Source organism: Trachypithecus francoisi, unplaced genomic scaffold (assembly GCF_009764315.1).
Source record: "Trachypithecus francoisi isolate TF-2019V2 unplaced genomic scaffold, Tfra_2.0 Lachesis_group4, whole genome shotgun sequence".
Classification (NCBI taxonomy): domain Eukaryota; kingdom Metazoa; phylum Chordata; class Mammalia; order Primates; family Cercopithecidae; genus Trachypithecus; species Trachypithecus francoisi.
In genome coordinates this window covers 131,591,159-131,617,374 of record NW_022681469.1, presented here as the reverse complement: position 1 = coordinate 131,617,374, position 26,216 = coordinate 131,591,159, and the positions used below count along the sequence as shown (strand labels likewise).

Sequence of the window (26,216 nt, the reverse complement as noted above, 5' to 3'; positions counted from 1 at the left end):
TTAGACCATTGTTTTGTTTGTTTTTTGTAGTTTCTATTTATCCTGCTAAATGTAATCATCTGCTTGCTGGACAGAAAAAGTAGACCTTTCCTTTTATTTCCTTTTAGAGTCTAAAAGACAGGTTTTTAATCAAAGCCTTCTCTAAGGCAAAGAAGGAGTTAGTTTCATTTTTTTATTGCTGCGGATTCATGAACAAAATTTCCACAATCTAAGTCACTCCTTGAAAGAAGGCTAGATATTAGGGTGAAGTTTTTCAGCATCCCAAAGGAAACTTAGGATGACTTGTCATCAGGGAGAATGGAATTTGTATTCTTGAGAGAATGATCCTCACATTCCCAGCTTAGTGAATGGAAAGATGTGAAAGCCTCTGTAAGAAGCACTGTTAAAGATGGGAGCCCACCTACAAGAGACTGTCTTACGGTTTCCAAAAAGCAGTGGTCCCCAAACCTGGATCAGCTGTGAAACTTTGAAAATGCTGATATCTGGTGCCTTAATAGAGAGGGTGGATTACAGTATTTGGGAATTGGCCCCAGGAATCTGCATTTTTAAGCAACCACGTTGTGTTGTGGCTGTGGCCACAGGGTCTAGAATTGGGAAGTTACTCTATAAGCAAGACATTTTCGATCTGTGAACTTTAAATAGGTTGTTTTTTATAATTTTGCATTTAGCTGAAAAATACAGATTGCATGTACTCGTTCATTTTTACATACACAATAAAAATATGTTTTAAAAAAAAACACCTATTAAGCTACCATAAAGAAGCCAGCAGATGGTGTTATACTAGCTTTTGAAGTTCCTTCTGCCTCAGCTGAACTCTCCCTGAAGCCAGATAAGGACATCTCAACACCCACACGGATATACATACGCACGCATGTGCACACACAACACACACACACACACACACACACACACACTCCTGTTTTTATGTAATGTGTAGCTATGCTGAGTTTTACCTCCACTCTGTCAAAGGTGGTCTTTTTGTTGATTGATGAATTTGTTTTCTGTCTCCATTTATCACAGAACAGTCCCTTCTGGATTGTTCCTAGAGAATTAGGTCACTGATACTAGAGGATCTAAACAACCTGCACTGTTTAATTTGTAATAGGCCTTGTACATGGCTGCTGCTTCTCCACTGCATGGTACATCTTTAGACAGTCTCTCTAGTGGCCGTGTTAAACAATTGTATCTTTCTAGTGCGGTGTGTTTATCCATCTCCTGTTACCATAAAAATATAGGCCGGGTGCGGTGGCACACACCTGTAATCCTAGCACTTTAGGAAGCCAAGGCGGGTGGATCACGAGGTCAAGAGTTCAAGACCAGCCTGGCCAAGATGGGGAAACCCCGTCATTACTAAAAATACAAAAATTAACCGGGCATGGTGGTGGGCGCCTGTAATCCCAGCTACTCAGATGGCTGAGGCAGAGAATTGCTTGAACCCAGGTGTCGAGGGTTACAGTGAGCTGAGACCACTCCACTGCACTCCAGCCTGGGCGACAGAGTAATATATATATAAATATATATAGAAAGAGAGAGAGAGAGAGAGAGAGAGAGAGCGAGTGAGTGTGTGTGCATGCCAGGAACACACCCAGAGAATGTGTGCAAATGTGTGTGACCTTTGGAGCAGTCAGGGTTTGGGGAACTTCTGAGTGCAGAGCTGAATAGTGTGTCCTACCTGCCATGATCATAGTAGCTGTGGGCATGGAGTCTGAGGTCCTCTGTTGCATACAGCATATTTTAAAATCAGCTTTGGCTATTGTTCTTATCAGAAGAAGCTTGGCTTGCCAGACCGTTGTTACTTTTCTGAAATTTTTGTTTTAAGAGGTGCTTACGGCGACTATATTTGTAGTCTTGAAGTGGAGAGAAACTTCTAAATAGAACACAAAACACAGAAGCCATAAAGAAAAAGATCAATAAATTTGACTACCAAAAAATTAAAACAACCCCACAAAATTTTGTGTTTGGAAAGAATTCCAGAAGTATGTATGTGTCTGTCTATCTATCTATCTATCTATCTATCTATCTATCTATCTATCTATGAAGAACTTCAGTCTCTCTTACAGATGAAAATCTACAGTCCTAGATAATCAAAGTGTGAGGAAAAGATGCTGTGGGGTCAGGATTTTGAAAATTTGAAGTAGAGTCTATTTGTGTGCCCTCTTTGGAGGGCAATTTAGTGATTCACCCAAGTTTAAAATACATATACCTTTGTCTTAACAGTACTGCTGCTGGGAATTTATATAATAAATAGACTCACGAAAGCATTGCAGGATGAACACACACACACACACACACACACACACACACACACACATGCCCAAGCATGGCTATATGCATCATTGTTTTTAGTGATCAAAAACTGGGAACCTGTTATATGTCTATCAGTTGGACTAGGTAAGTGCTGCAGGTAATTTTTATGTTGCAGAATACTGTGTAGTTGTTAGTAAGAATGTGATACGTGCTGCCGAGGAGGTATCTCTAAAGCATGTTATTAACACAAAAGCAGGTTGCAGAACATCCTGTATAGAAGGATACCTGTTATGTATGTGGAAAGGAGGTGTGTGTATATACAGATAAAGGGATACAATGTTTCTCAAGGGATATCTACAAGAAACTTAACTTTGGGCTAACTTTATTTTTTTATTTGATAACTTCCAGTAGCACGCTGTGTGTGTGTGTGTGTGTGTGTGTGTGTGTGTATTCTTATTATTTTTTTGAGATGGAGTCTTGCTCTGTTGCCCAGGCTGGAGTATAGTGGAACGATTGTGGCTCACTGAAACCTCCGTCTCCTGGGTTCAAGTGATTCTCCTGCCTCTGCCTCCCGAGTAGCTGGGACTACAGGTGTGCACCACCATGCTTGGCTAATTTTTATATTTTTAGTAGAGACGGGGTTTCCCCATGTTGGCAAGGCTGGTCTCGAACTCCTGACCTCAAGTTATTCTCCTGCCTCAGCCTCCCAAAGTGCTGGGATTACAGGCGTGAGCCACCGCACCCAGCTATATTCATATATTTCTACCTGTCTCATTTGCTGTTACTATTTTTAATTATAAAGCCATTATAGTACAAAAGAGGCGAATCATAATGTCCCACGCTAAAAACATGTCAGGATTGCAAACTATGAGATTTTTTGTGAACACTATTATATGCGAACTGAATTATTGCCCATTATGCCTTCTTTTGGCCTGTGTGGACGTATTACAGAAAGCAGAACTGCTTATCAAGTCCCTAGTGTTGCTTTGTCAGCTGTAAGCATAATCTTCACTTTCTGCTCTTTCTGGTTTAGGGAGCTGGTATCAGCATTATCTAGGTCAGAGGGCCTGTCATAATGATTTTGGGGTCTTATTCCCTCTGGTAATAAGAAAAATGGTATTATCTCAGTCACTGTGTGGATTCAGGTTATCGGAGATTCTTAATAAGCCCATTAATGCCTTTTTTTTTTTTTAATTCCATTTTTCAATTCAGGTTTTCCATTTTTCTCTCCTGGTTTGAGAAACTAATAAAGAATTGTAAAACGACTTAAATTCTGTTTCTTGCCATCACTTTCGGCAGCCTGGCTCATGGGAGAAGAAGCCAGTGGAGGCTGGCAGGCAGAGGAGTCACAGGATGCCCAGGCTGCTGCCCAAGGACAGATTGCAATGGTGGCCAGGGCACAGGGTCAGAGTTTCTTGCAGGTTCAAGAGATGCAGGGGACTTGGGCTACCTGCCTTGTAGGGAATTGGAGAGTTGGAAGGAGTGTTGTGGAGGGCGAGCCCCAGAGCTTCAGGATGTGGTGCTCTTTGAGCTAGGATGTCCTGTTCCTCCTGGTGCTCTGGCAAAATTAACTGCGTGCTGTTTACTGGAATAGAAACGTGGAGAGGATGAAAAGTTTGAGATGCTCATTATGTGTCCATGAGGATATGTCATCAACTAGGAAGCCTGGAGAGATGCAGGTGTGCCAGCCACCCCCGTAGAAATGTCATTTAAAGCTGTGGGCTGGAAGAAGTCACCATGGGGAAAGTAGAGGAGAGGGCTCAGCACAGAGCCCTGGGGACACTCTAAGGTTTAGAGGAGGAGCCGAGCAAGAAACCAGGTGAGCCAAGTGTTTCAAGGAGGAGGGAGTATTTAGGTATGTTGGAGGCTGCTCAGGTAATAAGGAAGATGAGATGAGGGTGGTTCCTGGGCTGCCATCTAGAGGTATTAATAGCATCGTAGAGACTCTCCGTGCAGGGCTGGACAGGGGCGCCTCATAAGAGCGGGGGGAATAGGAGGTAGAATGGAGGCAACACTTTAGAGCTACTCGCTCTTCCAAAACTTTTGCTGAAAATGCAAGCAGAGAAATGAGGAAGCTGTAGGGAAATTGGGTCAATGGCTGTTTTTACCTTTCTGTTTATTTTTTTTTAAAGATGGGAGATTTTGGAGACATTTGCAGTTGGAAATGATCCACTACAGAGAGAGAGCTGATGATACAGAAGAAAGGGAGATAAATATGAAGTAGAATACTTTAGAAGGCCAGGGGAGAGGAGATCCAGAGCTGAGGGGAAGAGTTGACTTTTGATAGGAAACAGGATCCCTGCCACACAGCATCTATCAGGAGGAAGCAGAGCTTGAGGGTAGAGATGCCAGCAGCTGGTGCTGTTAGAAGTAGGAAGATGAAGGAACTCCTGGCTGATTGCTTTGATTTCCTCAATGAAATGATCACCAATGGAAGGGAGGCAGCAGAAAGGCATAGAGGGGGTTTAAGGAGAGAAGAAAAGATGTGGAGGAGTTATTCTGAAAGGGCATAGCAAACATTCCAGGAAAATATTGGATTGCTGGGCAACATTGACCATACATTTGAAGATATCTATTAAACTGTTGAACCTAAGGATGTTTTTAGACTACTCTTTAATTGGCATCGTGGATCCAGAGTTATGCTAGCAGTTTCTTGGGGATGATTTTAACTTGTGTCTTCGGGAGAGAGATGTTAAATGCTTGACACGCACACACTACCAGTACCCTTTCCTGTGCCCACGGCTAATCCTTTATGAGCTGTTTCCTCCCTTGGAGTCTGGAGTCTGAGTTCCAGAACCCTTTCCTATCTGGGACATGAGGTAGCCACATCTAGCTGTTTCAATGGCCCAAAGTAAAACTTTTTTTCTGTCCTTAGAACAATACCAGAAAATACAACTTGCTGTCTGATACAGAGATCTATATGACTATGAGATTCTTTTCATGTTTGCTGGTTGCTTGAAAAATCAGATGTAAGGCTATCTTATTTTTTTAATAATGTTGACTCTTTCCTCCCAAATATAAAAATGGTGCAGATTCGTTATGGAAAATGCAAAAACTAAGGCTTCCTGCAAAGAAAACTGTTTAGAATAATACAATTCATAAATAAGCACAGGTCACATCTACTTGCTTTCTTTGATCATTTGTATGCAAATGCACGAATACATATGTGTGCATACATGAATGTATATTCGTTTATAGGTTCATATATAGATTCATTTAGACGTTCATATATATATATGTATTCATTTGTACATTCATTTAGTGAAATGTGTTTTGAACTCATGGTAAATGCCAGACACACGTCTCTGTGTTGGGTGACACTACATTCTAGCAGGTGCACACACTCCACAGCAAATATTCCCACCTCCCGCAAACAATAAAATATGTTTGCATCCTGGCTGTTTCTCGTAATATTGCCTCATGAGGATGTTCTCACTATTTTACATTCTCTAAAAGTTCCATATGTAGTTCCATATAATATTTCATCCTATGACCATATCATGTCTATTTCACCATTGTCCTATTGGTAAACACGATGGCTGCTCAATGTTTGGCTATGAATGCTGTTTTAAGGGCTCCAAATGTACCACACATTCATCTCAGATACATGCATCCATTCAGGGAAGCACATCACCACCAGGGAGTCCTTCAGCTCTGCATGCTCATGAACATCCTAGGCTACGTTGCCTGCCGCTTCCACACCCTCACTTCCCTCCACACCCCCTGGCCTGCAGACCCCAGACACATCAGTCCTCTCCTTTCTCTCCCTCCAGACAGACCAGGCTTGTTCCACCTGAATCAGGGTTTTGACACTAACCATTGATGCTGCCCAGAATGTTCCACTCCTCGATGTGGTGGGGTCCTTCTTGTCAGTCAGATCTTTCCTTGGATGTCACTACTTTAGGTTGCTTGTCCCTGAAAACCACTCCATCTAAAGAAGCCATCAGTCACTCTCTAATGCAAACCCTCCACTTTAGGTTTTGCTATAAAACATCAATATTTGATTTTTTATTGTTAATTTTAAAAGTTATCCACCTGCCACACCAAGCTTGGGTGAGCCCCAGGAGGGTGAGAACTTTGGCTGTCTTATTTGTTGCTGTATCCTAAATGTGGAGAACAATGTCAAGCTTTTCAGAAGTATATGTTGAACCAGTGAATGAGGATCCTGAGGATTTTGAAGGGACATTCCTTTCCACTGGATAACTGGAAAGACTTGTCTGAGAAGAGGCTAAGCAAATTTATATACAGAGTGATCTGCAGTAACTAATATCCAAAACCAAAATTTCCTTACAAAACTCCAATCTTTTAAGAATAAAACCTTTGATTCCCACTGTTTTTGTATAATAAAAGCATATTTCCAGATTATTTAGAAATTAGAGAAGATAAAAAGAAGGTATATCGCTGCCTGTTCTGGATTCAGTTGGAAAAATATTGCATTAAAAGAGTCCCACCAGTTTGACATAACATTTTGATTGGCGGTCACTTGTGGGACTCACCTTTGTGGATCACCTTTTCCTAGCAGACTCCATGATGAGGGTTACCGCCCAGCTGAGATGCAATGTGTCACACTGTGGGTGGAAGGGAACCTTAAACGTGATTTCATCACAGTTCCTCGGTGTACCTACCGATGGGGAAAATGAGGCCAAGAGAAGTGAAGAGAGAAGTTCACTGTGGCTGCAGAGATAGCCAGTGAAAGAGATGTAAGTGGCCCTGCTTCTGACTCCTGGCTCATGGAGCTTTCCATCATGGTCCCCTCACCTCCTGGCTTGCCACACTCCTCCCCTCTTTAGTGACGTATCTCCTCCAGTTGTTCACCTATGTCCTAGGTTGAAGAGGGAAATTTACCCCAAAGCAAACATTGTGGGAACTGCACTTTTTAAAGAACAGCTGTCTCCTTAGATATGGGTACCAAGGGAAGGAGCAAGGCCTGCAGGGAGTTAAGAACAGCCCCATGCCAATAGAACACATCATTCTCAGGCGCTGGGCTGAGTGCAGGAGAGGGGTGAATAGTTCTATAGGAACTTTCCAGGCCATTGAGTCTATGAGCTTTGTTGTAGTGTGGCAGTTTGGAGAAGGCTTTACTGCTATTATGGGAGTGACTCCTTGGCTAAGATCCCAACAAGTTAGGATATTGCTTTGCTATTCTTACATATGACCATCTTGGTAAAATATTTTCAATTTCTATAGCAGCAACCCATGAGCGGTTGTGGGATTTGGGAGGACTCCACAGTCTTGACTCCTCTGCCTGGGACACTTGTCCTTTTCAGGTTTCCGTTCTCTCTTCACTTCATTTTAAAATTTATTTATTTATTTACTTTTAAGTAGGTAAGTATGAAGGCATGTAAATGAAGTAGGAAGAATAGATATAATAAATTATATATTAATAAGTGTAGGTATAATAAATTCCATCTACTTAGCTTCCACATTATTGACTTTTTCTTTGTTTTCTTAGCAAAGGTTCTTCCTTAAAAGCGCACAGCTTTTAGAAGGGCAAGCACATTTTCTTTAAGTACTGTAAACCAGGAGGGCCTCCTTGTGTTACAGCTGGGGAAGATCAGGTGGTAGTTGAAAAACACAATCAGCTGGGCGCGGTGGCGCACACTTGTAATCCCAGCACTTTGGGAGGCCGAGGCAGGTGGATCATCTGAGGTCAGGAGTTCAAGACCAGCCTGGCCAACACGGTGAAACCCTGTGTCTACTAAAAATACAAAAATTAGCCAGGCATTTGTAATCCCAGCTACTCAGGAGGCTGAGACAGGAGAACCGCTTGAACCGGGAGGCAGAGGTTGCAGTGAGCCGAGATTGTGCCAGTGCACTGCAGCCTGGGTGACAGCAAGACTCCGTCTCAAAAAAAAAAAAAAAGAAAAAGAAAAAGAAAAAGAAAAGAAAAAAGAAAGAAAGAAAACCACCACAATCAGAGCTGCTTATTCTGTAATCACGGAGAGATGCAGCATCCTGAGTGATTTAGAGCAGTGGTCCTCAGTGTGTGATTCCCAGGCCAGCAGCAGCAACACCCAGGGTCTTGTTAAACACAATTTTTGGGACCCCACCCCAGGCCTTTAGAACCAGAAACTGTAGGGGTGGCCCATGGTCTGTGTTTTAAGAAGTCATCCAGGTGATTCTTACACAGGCAACAATTTGAGAGCCACTGTTTACAGTGTGTTTTCTGGAGTCCAGCTGCCCAGGTTCTATTTTAACTTCAGCACTGATAAGCTGTGTGACCTTGGGCAAGTTACCTAACTTCCCTGAACTTCAATTTCCTTTGTCAAAGACTATGATAGGACCTACCTGGTGGGACTATTGTGCAGATTAAATGAAGGTATTTAGAATAGTGGCTTATAAAAAGTGCTAGGTTACTGTTGGCCTTTTTTCATATTGGTATCAACTACATCAAACACTATTAGTTAGCATTAATAATGACAATGAAATAATTTTTGGGTACTCATTATTGTCATAACCTAGATAGTAAATGCAAACATCCTTCTTGGAGAAAAAATACACGTTTCAAGGAATTTGAAATGATTTGTTTGGGTTAACTATTATATGTTCATGTGAATGCTGTATATGCATTTGAAAATTTTGGAAAATACTATATCCCTGAACAATCTTAAGAAATAAATAATTCTCACCCAGCTCTCCACTCTCCCTTTTAGCATTTGAGTGATGTGTGGGTTATCTGTAGATCAGTGACTAGATAAGTAGGGAGGGCTCTTGTTTTCCTCCCTGCTCTCTTCCTTCTTTTATAATTTCTGATGCAAAGCGTCTGTTTTTGGTTTTAATTAAATGGGAGACCGGAGCACATCTGTGACCAAGTGATGGGGGCGTGGGTTCTATCCCTGTCTCGGGTCCTAAAGAATTGGATCAGTTCCCCTGTTGAATCCTTTTCTCTTCTTGAGGGCTGCTTCCAGGTGACAGTGGAGGGGGAGCTGGGCAGGGAGGGAGGGCTCTGTGGCTGTGGACCTGCTGGGGTGGAGTCCTTCCGCTCTTAGGACCTGCGTGGATTCCCTCCCCCATTCCAGGCAGGGTCTGTGGCCAGCATTGGTTTTGCCTTCAATACCTATGTGGTTCTCCTGCCTCCACTCTGCAACCTTAACCTGTGATAGTTCACAGGGGGTTCCTGAGAGAGTTGTAACCAGTGTCTGTTGAGGAGAGATACCTCATTAATGTGGTCAGCACCCTATCTTCTCCCTCTCTAAAATATAACACGGTTTCAAAAGAGAAAGCAAGTACCTGAGAAGAATATGATGATGGCGTAGTGCTTCAACCACAGTGATTTTGAGTTAAATAAAACCACGACAGATACTCAGTTATCTGTATGAAGCAAAAACACAGGCAGAACATTGTATTCCTTTGTGTTTCTTACTGCTTGCCTCAGCTGAAAGGTAGATAAGAAAACCTCACCTGGATGACTAAGACATCTGGACTATAAATTATTACCCAGAAGTTCAGCTTCTCTAATATATTTCGATTCCTCTGTGTCCTGCATGTAGAAGCCAAGTGTAAATGCCTTGAAAGTAATTCTAGGCATAGCTGTTAATTTGGTTTCCTAATTATTTAGTTTTAAATTCACACAAGTAGCCAATGCATGTGAAACACATGTTGTTGAAAATGGAAATTTACAAGCATCGTTGTGGAGTGCTGGAAGATTTGCAGTAACCTAGAAAGATCATTTGGGTGGCTAATGAAGCTTCCGAACACGTTGTAGGCAGTTATTACTCACAGTATTGACTGAACAGGTGAGTGTGCTGTATAAATTTGTGTAATTGCTTAGCTGAGCAAATACCTTTCAGTCACTTTTACATAATTTTACTTAAAGGGTAAATACTTCCCCTTTCCTCCCTCCTTTCTGCCACATCCTGTACAGTTTCTAGGGCTTTAATATTCTTGTACTCTTGCTCTTGGTCTTTTCCTCGAAATGGAAATCCAACTCCTTTGAGAGGAACGCAACTGTTTCCTGTCCTGACATGAGCGGACCTCGCTCTGAAGGTGGAGTGTTGGGGTTGAAAGCCTTGAAGCCTGTCCTTGAGATGCCCACTCTGTAATATGCAGATAGTCTTGTGCTTTTGGCCTTTGTAGCTCTGTTTCTCATTTAAACATAAATCTGTTTTGCTGTTGTGGTTTCCTTTGTCAACACTCTTCCCTTTGCTTTTGCCCTGGAAGGCTCAGAACGCCCAGCAGCTCCATGAACGAATCCAGTCCTCGAGTATGGATGCCAAACTGGAAGCCCTGAAGGACTTGGCCAGCCTCTCCCGGGATGTCACATTTGCCCAGGAGTTTATAAACCTGGATGGCATCTCTCTCCTCACGCAGATGGTGGAGAGCGGCACTGAGTAAGCGTCTTTTTTTCCTAACTTCCACAGTTGTCCTATGTGTCTCAGCATTTTGAATATTATTACATTCCTTACACTTGCAAACTGTTTTAAAGACCAGAGCATTGGTTAGACTCAGGAACAAAATAGTTTTTAAGATAGTGGCAAGGCAGTGGGTTTGTAATTTCAGGAGTTCTCCATCCTTTGCCCACCAACATCTAGTATCTGAGACAAAATAGAAATCCATCAAGTGCTAGAAATTTCAGATTTATGTGGAAAATATCATGTCATTATCTCAGAGGGCCTTGCCAACAATGAAATTATAACTCGACAAAACATTAATCCCTCATATTCCTTGCCTATCCCTAAGAAAAATTTTCCATCCCTTAATCCATTAAAAAATTAGATTACCTAATTATGTTTCTTTCTTTATTGACAGCTCAAGCTAATTCAAGTTATGTTTCAAAGTATAAAACCAGGTCAAGATATCATCCCTGAAGTAATTTTAAAACTTCATACTTGAATGATTAAATACTTGTCATTAATTACTTGAAATTAAATGCAGTCAGCATGTATTAACGACCTACTGTGTGCATGCAAAAGAGTTGAACATGGGAAAATTTTTTCTTTTTTTTGTTTTTTTTTTGAGACGGAGTCTCGCTCTGTCACCCAGGCTGGAGTGCAGTGACCGGATCTCGGCTCACTGCAAGCTCTGCCTCCTGGGTTCACGCCATTCTCCTGCCTCAGCCTCCTGAGTAGCTGGGACTACAGGTGCCCGCCACCTCACCTGGCTAGTTTTTTTGTATTTTTTTAGTAGAGACAGGGTTTCACCGTGTTAGCCAGGATGGTCTTGATCTCCTGACCTCGTGATCCGCCTGTCTCGGCCTCCCAAAGTGCTGGGATTACAGGCTTGAGCCACCGTGCCCGGCCTGGGAAAATTTTTTCATATGAGCCTTGCCTTCCAGAAATTGATGGAGACTATTATATGGGCAGAATTCTATTGTGTATAATTCCTCTTGAGAGCCAGGAGTCTAGATGGCGGACCCATTATCCCATTCTCTCTCTTTTTTTTAAATTTGAGATGGAGTCTTTGTTGCCCAGGCTGGAGTGCAGTGGTGCAATTTCTGTTCACTGCAACCTCCACCTCCTGGGTTCAAGTGATCCTCCCGCCTCAGCCTCCTAAGTAGCTGGGATTTCAGGCATGTGCCACCACACCAGCTAAGGTTTTTTTTTTTTTTGGGGGGGGGGTGCAGGGGGAGACAGAGTCTCACTCTGTACCAAGCTGGAATGTAGTGGCACGATCTCGGTTCATTGCAAGCTCTGCCTCCTGGGTTCAAGCGATTCTCCTTCCTCAGACTCTCGAGTAGCTGGGACTACAGGTATGTGCCACCACACCCAGCTGATTTTTGTATTTTTAGTAGAGATGGGATTTCACCATGTCCGCCAGTATGGTCTCGATCTCTTGACTTGGTGATCCACCCGCCTCGGCCTCCCAAGGTATTGGGATTACAGGCGTGAGCCACCGCGCCCGGCCTAATTTTTGTATTTTTAGTAGAGATGGAGTTTCATTCACCACGTTGACCAGGCTGGTCTCGAACTCCTGACCTCAAATGATCCACCTGCGTCTGCCTCCCAAAGTGCTGGGACTACAGGCATGTGACACCACACCCAGCTGGTTTTTGTGTTTTTAGTAGAGACGAGGTTTCACCATGTCAGCCAGGATGGTCTCGATCTCCTGATGTCATGATCCACCTGCCTTGGCCGCCCAAGGTGTTGGGATTACAGGTGTGAACCACTGCGCCCAGCCTAATTTTTGTATTTTTAGTAGAAATGGGGTTTCACCACGTTGGCCATGTTGGTCTCGAACTCCTGACCTCAAGTGGTCTGCTTGCCTCTGCCTCCCAGAGTGCTGGGACTACAGGCGTGTGACACCACACCCAGCTAATTTTTGTGTTTTTAGTAGAGACAGGGTTTCACCGTGTCAGCCAGGATGGTCTCGATCTCTTGACCTCACGATCTGCCCGCCTCAGCCTCCCAAAGTATTGGGATTACAGGTGGGAGCCCCCACGCCCGGCCTAATTTTTGTATTTTTAGTAGAGACGGGGTTTCACCATGTTCACCAGGCTGGTCTCAAACTCCTGACCTCAAGTGATCTGCCTGCCTCTGCCTCCCAAAGTGCTGGGATTCCAGGCGTGAGCCACTATGCCTGGCTGGAACCCATTATATCTCAAAGAGCCTCACAGAGGAGAGGAGTGCCAACTGTCCTTGAGGGAGCTGGAGTTCCATCGCAGGGAGGAAGGAATGTGCCTTCCTGCTGGGGAGCTCCCCTTCTCAGCGAAGGCTTGGGTTCTCTGGTGTGAGGGTGGAGCATCAGGAACCAGGCAGAACTGATGCTATGTGTGTGCCTTGTCAACATTCTTTTTCTCAGTGCTGTGGCCTTACTTTATGACACATCTTCACCTGCAGAACAGCCCAAAAGATTCACCATTCCTCAGACCTAGGATGGGGAACAGCAGTTCTGAATTGTCTCCATGCTCCGCATGTATTATACAATGTGAGAGAATGCCAATATTGAACGTATTTTATGTGAACTAAAGCAACTGAATGCCTTTCGTAAAAAAAGGAGTATCATGCTCATTAATATCTTAACTACAGTTGCGCACTGCATAAGAACATTTCCATCAGTGGTGGACCACAAATATAATGATGGTCTCATGAGATTATAATGGAGCTGCGGTATACAGCTATACTATTTTTTATCTTTTATGCCATGGTTTTACTATACCTTTTCTCTGTTTGCATACATGAATATTTGCTGTTGTGTTACCATTGCCTGCACTACTCAGCATAGTAACATGCTGTACAGGTTTGTAGCCTAGAAGCAATAAGCTGTGCCACATAGCCTAGGTGTGTCGTAGGCTATACCATGTGTGTTTATGTAAGTACACTCTATGATGTTCACACAACAAAATCACCTAATGATGCATTTCTTAGCATGTATCCCATTGTTAAGCAACACATGACTGTATTTATAATAATCAGTAAGCTGTCCTAGCTTGATACATACAGCCCGGTTTCGGACAGATAAACAGAGCTTAAGGCCAGGTGTTAGGTGAATTCTCTTTTGCATTTGTCTCTTACACTTTCCCATCACACTATGTTTGTGGGAAGGAATGATCTCTCTCTGGGTCACCTTTGTGGCCTCCTTCCTGTTTTATGTAAGTTCAAAGTTACGCTACTTTCGGGGATGGAGGAAGGAGGGACCGGAGTTGCAAGGCCTACTGCCATCCTTCCGCTGGTCCTGCATCTCACGCTCAGAGGTGGCTTATTTAATCCACAGCAAATTTTTCAGATCTTTTGCTAAGATTAAAAAGAAAAGAGTCATTTTTCTTATAAGAAATCCTGGCTTCTCTGTTAAACTTAGAGCAAGACTTCAATTAATTAACAGGAAATCTTTGGGATAGTAACCACACAAATTAAATAGGTCCTGCAATTTGGAAGGCATTTAGTCATGACTCCTGGGCAAGGTTCCAGCTGAAGAAGGTGGTGGTTTCCTAAGCAGGACCCGTGGAAATTTTTGTAAACATTGAAGAAATTGTTGCTAGAATTTTTCACCTTACTTTTAGGAATAATGAGATTCAGAGATGACTTGCCTCCTCCTCATTATCCAAGGCTGGGCTTTTTTTTTTTTTTTTTGTACACTTGATAAGTTGTTGGATACATGTGCAGCATGTGCAGGTTTGCTACATAGGTATACACATGCCATGGTGGTTTGCTGTACCCATCAACCCGTTAGATATTTCTCCTAATGCATTAGATATTTCTCCTAATGTTATCCCTCCCCTAGCCTCTCACCCCTGACAGGCCCCAGTGTGTGATGTTCCCCTCCCTGTGTCTATGTGTTCTCATTGTTCAACTTCCACTTATGAGTGAGAACATATGGTGTTTGGTTTTCTGCTCTTGTGTTAGTTTGCTGATAATGACGTTTTCCAGCTTCGTCCATGTCCCTGCAAAGTACATGATCTCATCCTTTTTTATGGCTGTATAGTATTCCGTGGTGTATATGTGCCACATTTTCTTTATCCAGTCTATCATTGATGGACATTTGGGTTGATTCCAAGTCTTTGCTGATGTGAACAGTGCTGCAGTAAACATACGTGTGCATGTGTCTTTATAGTAGAATGATTTATAATCCTTTGTGTATATACCCAGTAATGGGATTGCTGGATCAAATGTTATTTCTGGTTCTAGATCCTTGAGGAATCACCAGACTGTCTTCCACAATGGTTGAACTAATTTACACTCCCACCAACATGTAAAAGCATTCCTATTTCTCCACATCCTCTCCAGCATCTGTTGTTTCCTGACTTTTTAATGATCACCATTCTAACTGGCATGAGATGGCATCTCATTGTGGTTTTGATTTGCATTTCTCTAATGACCAGTGATGATGAACTTTTTTTCATATGTTTTTTGGCCACATAAATGTCTTCTTTTGAGAATTGTCTGTTTTTATCCTTGACCCACTTTTTGATAGGGTTGTTTGTTTTTTTCTTGTAAATTTGTTTAAGCTCCTTGTTGATTCTGTATATTAGCGCTTTGTCAGATGGATATATTGCAAAAATTTTCTCCCATTCTGTAAGTTGCCTTTTCACTCTGATGATAGTTTCTTTTGCTGTGCAGAAGCTCTTTAGTTTAATTAGATCCCATTTGTCGATTTTGGCTTTTGTTGCCATTGCTTTTGGTGTTTTAGTCATGAAGTCTTTGTGCATGCCTATGTCCTGAATGGTATTCCTAGGTTTTCTTCTAGGGTTTTTATGGTTTTAGGTCTTATGTTTAAGTCTTTAATCCATCTTGAGTTAATTTGTGTATAAGGTGAAAGGAAGGGGCCCAGTTTTAGTTTTCTGCATATGGCTAGCCAGTTTTCCCAGGACCATTTATTAAATAGGGAATCCTTTCCCCATTGCTTGTTTTTGTCAGGTTTGTCAAAGATCAGATGGTTGTAGATGTGTGTGGCATTATTTCTGAGGCCTCTGTTCTGTTCCATTGGTGTATGTATCTGTTTTGGTACCAGTACTTTGGTGTTCTGGTCACTGTAGCCTTGTAGTATAGATTGAAGTCAGGTAGCGTAACGCCTCCAGTTTTGTTCTTTTTGCTTAGGAATGTCTTGATTATATGGGCTCTTTTTTGGTTCCTTGTAAAATTCGAAGTATTTTTTTTCTAATTCTGTGAAGAAAGTCAATGGTAGCTTGATGGGGATGGAACAGAATCTATAAATTACTTTGGGCAGTATGGCCATTTTCATTTGTTTGTGTCCTCTTTCCTTGAGCAGTGGTTTGTAGTTCTCCTTGAAGAGGTCCTTCACATCCCTTGTAAGTTCTATTCCTAGGTATTTTATTCTCTTTGTAGCAATTGTGAATGGGAGTTCACTCATGGTTTGGCTCTCTGTTATTGGTGTATAGGAATGCTTGTGATTTTTGCACATTGATTTTGTATCCTGAGACTTTGCTGAAGTTGCTTATCAGCTTAAGGAGATTTTGCGCTGAGATGATGGGGTTTTCTTTTTTTTTTTTTTGGGGGGCGGAGTCTCGCTCTGTCGCCGGGGCTAGAGTGCAGTGGCCGGATCTCAGCTCACTGCAAGCTCCGCCTCCCGGGTTCACGCCATTCTCCTACCTCAGCCTCCCAAGTAGGTGGGACTACAGACGCCCACCACCTCGCCCGGCTAGTTTTTTTTTTTTGTATTTTTAGTAGAGACGGGGTTTCGCCCTGTTAGCCAGGATGGTCTCGATCTCCTGACCTCGTGATCCGCCCGTCTCGGCCTCCCAAAGTGCTGGGATTACAGGCTTGAGCCACCGTGCCCGGCCGATGATGGGATTTTCTAATTTTGCAATCATATCATCTGCAAACAATTTGACTTCTTCTCTTCCAATTTGAATACCCTTTATTTCTTTCTCTTGCCTGATTGCCCTAGTCAGACCTTCCAATACTATGTTGAAATAGGAGTGGTGAGAGAGGGCATCCTTGTCTTGTGCCTGTTTTCAAAGGGAATGCTTCCGGCTTTTGCTCATTCAGTATGATATTGGCTGTGGGTTTGTCAGAAATAGCTCTTATTATTTTGAGATGTTCATAAGTGAAGAAGAAATAAAATCCTTTGCAGGCAAGCAAATGGTGAGAGATTTTGCCACCATAGGGCTGGGCTTTTAAAAGGTCTCTCTCCAGCTGGTACTGGGTGGGGCCGTGGAGCAAAGTCAGTAACAGAGGAACAATGAGGAAGTGTCATTTTGACAGAGCATGAGCACGGTGTTTAAAACCTGAGTTTAATTGTTCTATCCATCGTGGGGTTTTGAAATTTCATTCCTAAGTTCTGCTTGAAACATAGATGTGAAAGCGAATACAGCTGTGGGGAAACATGTTGTCCCAGCCCGAGCAACATAAGGAATATTGAGGAATGGACAGTGTTTCCAGAGACAAATATCAAAAAGATGGATATCAAAACATTTCTCAGAAATTTTTATTTTATTTTATTTGAAAGAAGAAAAATTGTATCCACAACTCTAAGTCCAATGTCATAAAAAATACTGCTCTTCTTTGGGTGTTAATAAAACACCACAGTCTTTGTCCATGCCTCTGTGCACACAAGACAATGAGACAGCCTACTTCTATGTCCTTCCACTGTTAGTCAGTCATCACTAGGGGCAGAAAAACAGGGGAAACATTTCCAAGAATGAAAGGGCAGGGTACTTACAGTTTCCTTCCCACTTGGCAATGTGATGGGAAAATTACGCTGCTGGAATATGAGTAAGCTGTAACACCACCCTGGGCAGGACAGTCAACTGCGAGCAAAAGTTAAATTCGTGTATTTATGATGAACTTGGAAAGTTTCTTTGTTTTTTTTTTTTCCTTTTTGAGATGGAGTCTCGCTTTGTCGCCCAGGCTGGAGTGCAGTGGCGCAATCTCGGCTCATTGCAAGCTCTGCCTCCCGGGTTCACGCCATTCTCCTGCCTCAGCCTCCCCAGTAGCTGGGACTACAGGAGCCCGCCACCTCACCTGGCTAGTTTTTTGTATTTTCAGTAGAGACAGGCTTTCACCGTGTTAACCAGAATGGTCTCTATCTCCTTACCTCGTGATCTGCCCACCTTGACCTCTCAAAGTGCTGGGATGGAAAGTTTTTTTAAATTAACTTTCTTTTCTTATGAAAAATTATTATCTGTCATTTGAAAAGTATATAAATAAGCAGAAGGAAAAAATAAGAATCATTTGTAGTGTGCCTTTCCACAGACAACAATTTTTAATATCTTGATGAATATCCTTTTTTATATATTTTAGATACACACATATGCACAGGCTTTATAAAAGTAGAATTATAATACTCATGTTTTTATAACCTATTTTGTAGCTAACAATATTTCCATGTGACAAATATTATTCTCCTGTCATTTTTGTTGCCTGCATACTGTTTCATTTTTGCAGCTTTATAGCTTATTATGTGTAATTAATATATAATAATTTCAGGAATGTGCATAGTATGGTTAACTGTTTCCATATTGTAGGACATTTATATTGTTTTCAAGGTTTTTCTCTGAAATTTTATTTTATTTTATCTTACTTTTTTTGAGTCAGAGTCTTGCTCTGTTGCCCAGGCTGGAGTGCAGTGGCACAGTCATAGCTCACTGCCTTGACCTCCAGGGCTTAAGCAGTCCTCCTGCCTCAGCCCCCTGAGTAGGTAGGGACTGCAGGTGCCACCACACCTGGCTAATTTTTAAATATTTTTTATAGAGACAAGATCTCTCTGTGTTGCCCAGGCTGGTGTTGAATTCCTGGTCTCAAGTAATCCTCCTGCCTTGGCCTCCCAAAGTGCTGGGATTATAGGTGTGAGCTGCCAGGCCTGGCTTTCTGAATATTTTAAAATCAGCTTTTCTTTTCGCAAAATCTTTGTGGATGTTTAATTTATTTTGTTGGACTAAAATTACTGACTCAGAGAATATATACATTTTAAAGCTGTTTTAAAATGAGAATAGCCCAATAGCTTGCAGAAATGTTCTAATTTATACTTTACCATTCTTGTGGGAGTATGTCTATTTCCAATACCTTGGTCAATACTGGGCTGGTTTTCTGGTTTTCCTCAGAAAGATAGCAGTGGTGTTTGTGGAGTTCTAACTAATCTGGGGAATTTATAAGTGCTGTTTTATTTGTTTCATTGAGGTCATTTCTCCAAAATCTGGCTGCAGTATTAGAAACATTGGAAGGAGTCCCATAGTTATTTTAGTGATATATAAAGTTCTTACGTAATTGTCTTAAAAAGACACATTAATTGTATAAATTATTAGTCCCCTCTGTACTGTGTCATACATATGACACAGATGGAAAAGTCTATTGCTGTGTGTATATGTGACATATATATAACAATTGTCATTGTTGCATTAATACAAGAACAGTCTTAAAACAGGTTCCCTCCATCTCATATTAACCTTTTGCTATTCAAATTCTTTTTATCTTGCCTGAATCAGAGCTGTTTTCATTTTCTGGGTGTTGTGAAAACTGAGGTATGACTTGAATTATATACTTTGCTTTGATGTTCCCTAGCACCCACACTTGAGATGGATTTGTATGTTTTATTCCCTTAGCGAAATGCATATTACTGAGTGCTGAACCATACTCCTGACACTGGGTTAGGCATGTGAGGGGTAACAGGAGGTGCATGGAGGATAACACAAAGATGTATATGACAGTTTTCCGTTATATGTGACCTTTTCTGGAATTTTGCCTTCACACAAAAGATAAATGTCTTTTTTGAAACTTTGTTAACCTCCAAGGACACAGATGATCAGCTCTAACTTACGCCATTGACTCTGAGAACTTGGTGTCTCTTAGAAGCCTTGGCTGTTCTGGAAGTTCCAGTGCAGGCCAAAGTGATTCATCTACTCACTGCCTTGCAGCCAAGGCCAGCTGACACCATGCACGTTTTGCACTTTACCTCCTCAGAGACCACAGACCCAGCCAGAAAGAAGCTGCTCCTGTGGTCTCTGCAGTCAACCCCAGCTGTGAAGGCTGCCACATCTTCCCAATGCTGTCTGCTGTTTTCTCGGAGCCTGCAGTGCACTCTGCATTGCTCAGGGAGCTCCAATGGAACAGCTCTTGAGGGCTCTGCCAGAAATTTGCATCACAAAGGCCAAAGAGGCCAACCTTCTTGGGGTTTGTCAGAGATTGTGTGGCAGAAAATTCCCTAAACAGGATCTGCCCCCTCCTCACTCCTTTTGCTTTCTCTGTGCGTCTTTGTCCTTCACTCTGGCAATGGAAATGAGAAGGGGTCACACAGCCCATTTGAAGAAGAGATTATCTTCTGCTGGTGAAAAAAAAAAAGAAAAGATGCTATTCCTTGGGCTGAGGTGAGAGGTTTCTGGCCACTGTGAAACATCAACCTTTCCAGAGTAATTTCTCTTCTAGTCACGTTTCTCTAAAAAAAAAAAAATGGGTATACTGAGAGAAAGCGAGAGAGACAGACAGACACACACACACAGACACAAAATCCCACTTAAGGCAGTAGACAGACGTTGCAACAACAGTTTCTCTTCTCCTTATGCGTAATCTGAAGGCAAAGTGAGGATGCAAATTTGAGGAGTAAGAAGCACTGTGACTCAGCACTGAGTTATGTCTGTGCTGTGGTCAGGGAGAGCTCTCCAAGGTCATGGATACTGGAGGAGGCGGAACTCGTATAAAAACTATAAGCATGCTCAGGCCCCAGGCCAGAAAGTTATTTTAAAACTTTACAGCGACTGCTTTATGTATTACACACACACACGCGCGCGCACGCACATTTTATTTCAAAACCTTTTTAAACTTAAAACTTGCGAGAACAGAGCAGAAAATCCCCACTTGCTCTTTTCCCGGAGACCCCATTTAAATTTCACCCGTTGTCCCAGCTCTGTCCTTTAATGGAAAGAATCTAGCTCCAGGTGGCACCTTGCACCCAAGTGGCCCATCTCCTCCTAGTCCCCTCCGATCTGGGATTGTTCTTCACTCGCTCCTTTTCTTTCATGACTTTGGTGTTTTCAAATTATAGGTTAGCCATTTTATAGAATATCCTCTACTTTGGATTTGTTAAAGGGTAATTTGTTAAAGGTAATTTTCATGGGAAAGTAAAATCATAACTCTCATACAGATGTGAACATTGATTATACAAATTGGGTAATTCTTGTCACACCCAACTAAGTCACAGTTGAGGAACGGAGGCAAAAAGCACATGGGCACATGGCGCACCTACTCCAAGAATTGAATTGTCTGCAAGCCCAGCTGCTAAGGTGGCCTGATGTAACCCTAAGACCAGTTTAATCTAGTAGCTGCTGAAATGACCTGCTGTGACGCTAGAACTGGTTTTACCTACCACTATCACTCACCAATTAGAGCTTAGCAGCTCTCAAAAATTCTTGTGCCTATAAACTTCCTTTCAAAGCCATAGGTAACATTCCTATTTCTAATAAAAATCCCGTTTTCTTTGTTCCCCAGACATACCAAAGGCTACCGGTCTATGTGTATGCTTCAAATTGCAATTCTGTGATTCCCCAGTAAAATGTTTAATTTAGAGGTTTCCCTCTATATTACATTTTGACTTCAGATATACAAATAAACGTGTGTTAAAATAATTTATTTTACTCATATGGTATGGTGAAACCAGGCAGATATTGTAACTTTAAAGGAAAAGTCAAAAGAGCACAAATTTATATGAAGGAAAGGAATGTTGAGATGAATTGCAAATGGAGACAAAACTGGTTTTCCCACCAGTGGAAAGGAAGTCAATTAAATCACTGCGAGACAGGATATATATATGTATATACACACATATCAGTTACCTACACCTTACAAAGAATTGTAAAATAACTCAAAGCCAACAGGCCTAGAATCTCATAGCCCAAAGAATATGTTGTAGGCACTGCTTAGTTTTTTACTGAAACACAGAATTTTGTTTTCTACACATTTATCCAGTGTTCTCTCATCACAACAAACATTACAACAAAAATTTCCCTTCTCCTTATGGAGACGCATATTGTATGTCTTTGGCTGGAATACAACAGATGGTTGTGATTTTTTTTTTTCCCATTTTGTCCTGTTGATGGCACATGGTATCTCTTTGTTTTATTACTGATGGTAACTTTGACTGCTTCATTAAGATAGCATCTTCCAGATGTCTCCACTGTAATACTTCCTCCCTCCCTTAGCAGCTAATTCATGAAAAGTTTGCAGGGAGACACAGTGAAACTATGTAAAGCCTCATTGCTCACCCCAATTTCACCCATCAGTTTTGGCATTGACATTTCTTATCTGAATTAATTATTGCTCTGATGATTTCCAGAGGGGAATTTTCTAATATTATTATTTCTTCTACACGTATTAGTTGGTTTTGTTTGGTAGTAAGAGCTCTGTTTTATCCCTATGTATTTATTCACCTACATGTTTATCTCCCATGGGGAGCTCATACTGGTTCCTGAGAGCCACTTTCGTACAATTCTGTTCCGCTCTGCGTTCGTTGATCTCATGTTGGTTCTTTAAGTTGGCCATAGTGAGAGTTGTTACACCGTGGAAATTGGAAAATAATATCAAGCAGATTTGTGTGTTTTTCCCCAGAGATCTGGTGTTTCATCATCAGCACATCACTCTATAACAATGTGGACTCGGCCGAGCGCGGTGGCTCAAGCCTGTAATCCCAGCACTTTGGGAGGCCGAGATGGGCGGATCACGAGGTCAGGAGATCGAGACCATCCTGGCTAACATGGTGAAACCCCGTCTCTACTAAAAAATACAAAAAAAAAAAAACTAGCCGGGCGACATGGCGGGCGCCTGTAGTCCCAGCTACTTGGGAGGCTGAGGCAGGAGAATGGCGTAAACCCGGGAGGCGGAGCTTGCAGTGAGCTGAGATCCCGCCACTGCACTCCAGCCTGGGCGGCAGAGCGAGACTCCATCTCAAAAACAAAAACAAACAAACAAAAAACAATGTGGACTCATTCATTCCTGTTTTATTCAGTGGGCTTAATCTATCACTATTATTGATTTTGATGCTCAACATGTCCCTGATTTGGCCTGTGGGAGCTTTTCCAAGGTGACTTCTGTGTCCTTTTGACCTGTATTTCATTATGTTTTGAGCATTTCTTTACTTTCTGGCTCAACAAGATGTTCCAGAATTATCTAGATCTCCTTGCCCCACCCCCTAACATGAGCCACTTCCCCAAGGAGCCCCAGTTCCTTTTAGTGGAGAGTAGCCTCTGGCCCTTGCGTGCTGCCAACTTCTGCTCAGGCGTGCTTCCCCTTCTCCCCCTTTCACCCTGCCCAGTTCTTTTTTGATGAAGGAAGGATGGGAAATAGTAAATATTTTTTAAAAGAAAGACAGGTAGAGGAGGGAGATCAGAAGAGGAAGAAAAAGATCTCTTTATATACATTTTTAATCCTCCTCCTGCAAATTTTACCAGAGACTAAATTTAGTCTTCACCTGGTGACTTGAGTTTCTGAAGTGGGTACATTTTATGTGGTTGAGAATGTGAACATTTCTGAAGAGTAAAATCATTTGTCAGCCATGTCAGTCCCTACTCTGGATGTGCCTCACATTACACTATTGCCACAGTGCAGAGCCCCCAGCCTTCAAGCAACTAGAAGGACAGTGAGATGTCCTGAGGCTTATAGCTGATGTGTCCTCAGGGCCTGTGGCCTGTAGATGCAGGCACTGCCTATGCTATCTGAGAAAGAAATCAGAAGTCAGAGAGACTTCCCAGAGGAGCCTAGAATGAGATGAGTTTGGGGGTGGGACTTAGTGAGTTGGGCAAAGAGGGGATGGATGTTTCATATAGAGGGAAGATCATACTTAAAGCCAGAGAGATTTGACAGACTTGAGGAATGGGAGATGGTTTGGGCAGTTTAGAAACACTTATGTCTTCATATTCTTGAGCCTAGTTTAAAACAAAAAACAAAACAAAACAAAACATAATTACCCTTTCTTGTAACCAGATTTGCCTATTCTAAGCCACCAGCCCGGAGTTCCAGTTTTGGAGTTCAATACTAGTGCAATGTCTTATTGCAAAGAGGTTGATTTGCAACGTCTTCCCGCAGAAGAAGCTACCTGAGGGAGAACAGAGAAAGTAAAATTAGTGGACATTCTACCAAAGAAAGATAATAAATTATTTCTTTATAGTCTAGTGCTTTTTGGCTCAATGTTTTTTTTCATTGAAAATTTATCAATTCCTGGCCGGGCGCAGTGGCTCAAGCCTGTAATCCCAGCACTTTGGGAGGCCGAGATGGGTGGATCACAAGGTCAGGAGATCGAGATCATCCTGGGTAACACAGTGAAACCTCATCTTTACTAAAAACACAAAAAATTAGCCGGATGTGGTGGCGGGTGCCTGTAGTCCCAGCTACTTGAGAGGCTGAGGCAGGAGAATGGCCTAAACCCAGGAGGCGGAGCTTGCAGTGAGCTGAGATCCGGCCACTGCACTCCAGCCTGGGCGACAGAGCGAGACTCTGTCTCAAAAAAAAAACAAAAAATAAAAAAAAAAAAAGAAAATTTATCAATTCCTATCGCTGTGTGTACCCCCTGCTCCATTGAACACAGACCCATTCTGATCTAAATGGACGGTTCTGGATGCCTTTACTCCTAAGCAAATGCAACTGGTTGATGACAGTAGTTTAATGCTGATCTTTTGATTGACTGTTTCTGATCATTAAAGAACACCAGTTTATTACTTTGAATGATGTCTTGAAATGGATAAAGTTCTTTTACTTCATGGTAGTTAAATCTGTCCTAAATCGAATCCTGAGTTTTCTTCAAGATAGGTTCTTTATGTAAAAATCGTTGCTTTTAAGTATGCTCCTCACATGGTTGTTTTTAAATTTTGCAGGCGATACCAGAAATTGCAGAAGATCATGAAGCCTTGGTAAGAATATATGATCCATGGATATTGTTGATTTAACCCTTCCTACTTTCCTGCATAATTGAACCCTGTCTTGTGACTGATTGTATAACTATGCATCTAGTATTTTGAATAAGTGATTTCTTATTGTTTTTGTTTTCTGTTTGATGTTCTTTTTAAACAGCTTCTTCAAAAATGTATTTTCCCCCCTTTTTTGCTTTGGAGTAGAAAGAGTATTTTATGTATATAACCAGTAAGTGATGCTATAACCACAGAAAGATTGCTACCCTCCTTCTGGAGCAGTGCTAAGCATAAATTTGTATTACTTGAAACAAAACTTTCTTTTTTGTGGCCCGTGTGATGTTCAAAGTCAAAAGTCTTTGATTTTCTTCAATGGCTCAGAAAGAAAAAGGATTCACATTTTAAAAACTATCCAGGATTGAAGGATGCAATGAACATTATTTACTTTTCATTGTAAATGAATGCTCAATCACCTACCTATGAAGTAAATTGGATAATTGTGTCTGAAGATAGGAAACTTCTTTCTTAGAGTTTTCCATTCTAAATTTCTTTCTTAACCATTAAACAGGGTGAGTCCATATATGGTCTAACAAACTCTTTGAAGTAAGCTAGACAGATTTTCATGGTGCCAAGCCATTAAGCAGATAATGTCAGTTTGAGAAGGAACACTGACCAGCATCTCAAAGGTGAACCTTATTTTGTAAGCTCTCAGAGAAAATCCTCATCACCTTCAAGGTACTGTAATATTATGCTGGTCTCAAATCATTCATCTTCTTCTACCCCTCACACACAGAAAAGTATGAGTTGCAGGAACTCTTCTGTTTATTAAATTCTAATAGAGTAGAAAGCAATATTGAGCTTCTAGGGTAAAGCTTCTTACGTTTCATTTTGATATATTTAATACAGTAGGAGCACTTAATGGTAATGGCAGCAGAAGCCACTTTTTATGAGACTTTATCCTGGGCATCGTCTCAGTGTTTACACTCATTACTCCAAATCCACACTTATATTTAACTTACAAGCTTGGTATTTCCTTGGTGCAGAAGTTAAAATCAGGTGGAGGAGCTGGGATTCAAACTTACTTTCTCCCCATCTACTTAATAGAATTTGCAAATATGGAGGAATTTGGGGTCCTGAAGCCAAAATAATTTCTTTGAAATTTATTGGCCAGTAGTTTTAATCTTTTGGTGTGTAGATATGCTGGACAGTTTGTAGTTCATGATTTTTATTGATTAATCATAGACAGAAATCAGTAGTCAAGGCTCTCGTTCTGATAATGGCACAGTGGCACAATCAGACTAACACAGATAGCAATTATGAAATCCGGACAAAATATGATAAACAAAACATCTAAAACCAGCTATATGAAGGCACTGGACAGCAACCCAAAACAGGCAGAAGGTAGAGGGAAGTTAACCCTTGAGAGACCAGATGGGTCTTTGATGGGATTTGTGTGTTTGAAGCTTTTCCCCTGAGAACACCTACTTATCCAGGCAGCATGGGGTGACAGGAAGCCTCAGTCTTAGTAAGTTACTAAGAAGATATACTTTGGGACTGCAGAGCAGCTAATTAGAGGGAATCTATGAAAGAAGAGAAGCTCAGAGAGTGGGAGACTCCACATCCACATATAAACCCTGTCCCAGTCCACTGCTGATCATTGAAGTGTGAATGCACACTTTAGTGGTAAAAACAGCAACTGGAAACTAAAAGATTTGAGCAAAGATATCAGCTGTCACTCACTGCATAGTTT

At 41.8% G+C, this 26,216-nt stretch overlaps 1 protein-coding gene across 5 annotated transcripts in view; it reads left to right on the top strand.

Moving 5' to 3' along the window:
• Positions 1-26,216, top strand: part of ELMO1 (engulfment and cell motility 1) — a 586,094-nt gene that overhangs the window by 179,359 nt on the left and 380,519 nt on the right. For all 5 annotated transcript variants that reach the window (XM_033193626.1, XM_033193625.1, XM_033193622.1 and 2 more), the window contains 2 exons: positions 10,408-10,577; positions 24,434-24,469. In XM_033193626.1, the coding sequence (XP_033049517.1) occupies positions 10,408-10,577; positions 24,434-24,469 (206 nt within the window). The remainder of the gene's footprint in view (positions 1-10,407; positions 10,578-24,433; positions 24,470-26,216) is intronic.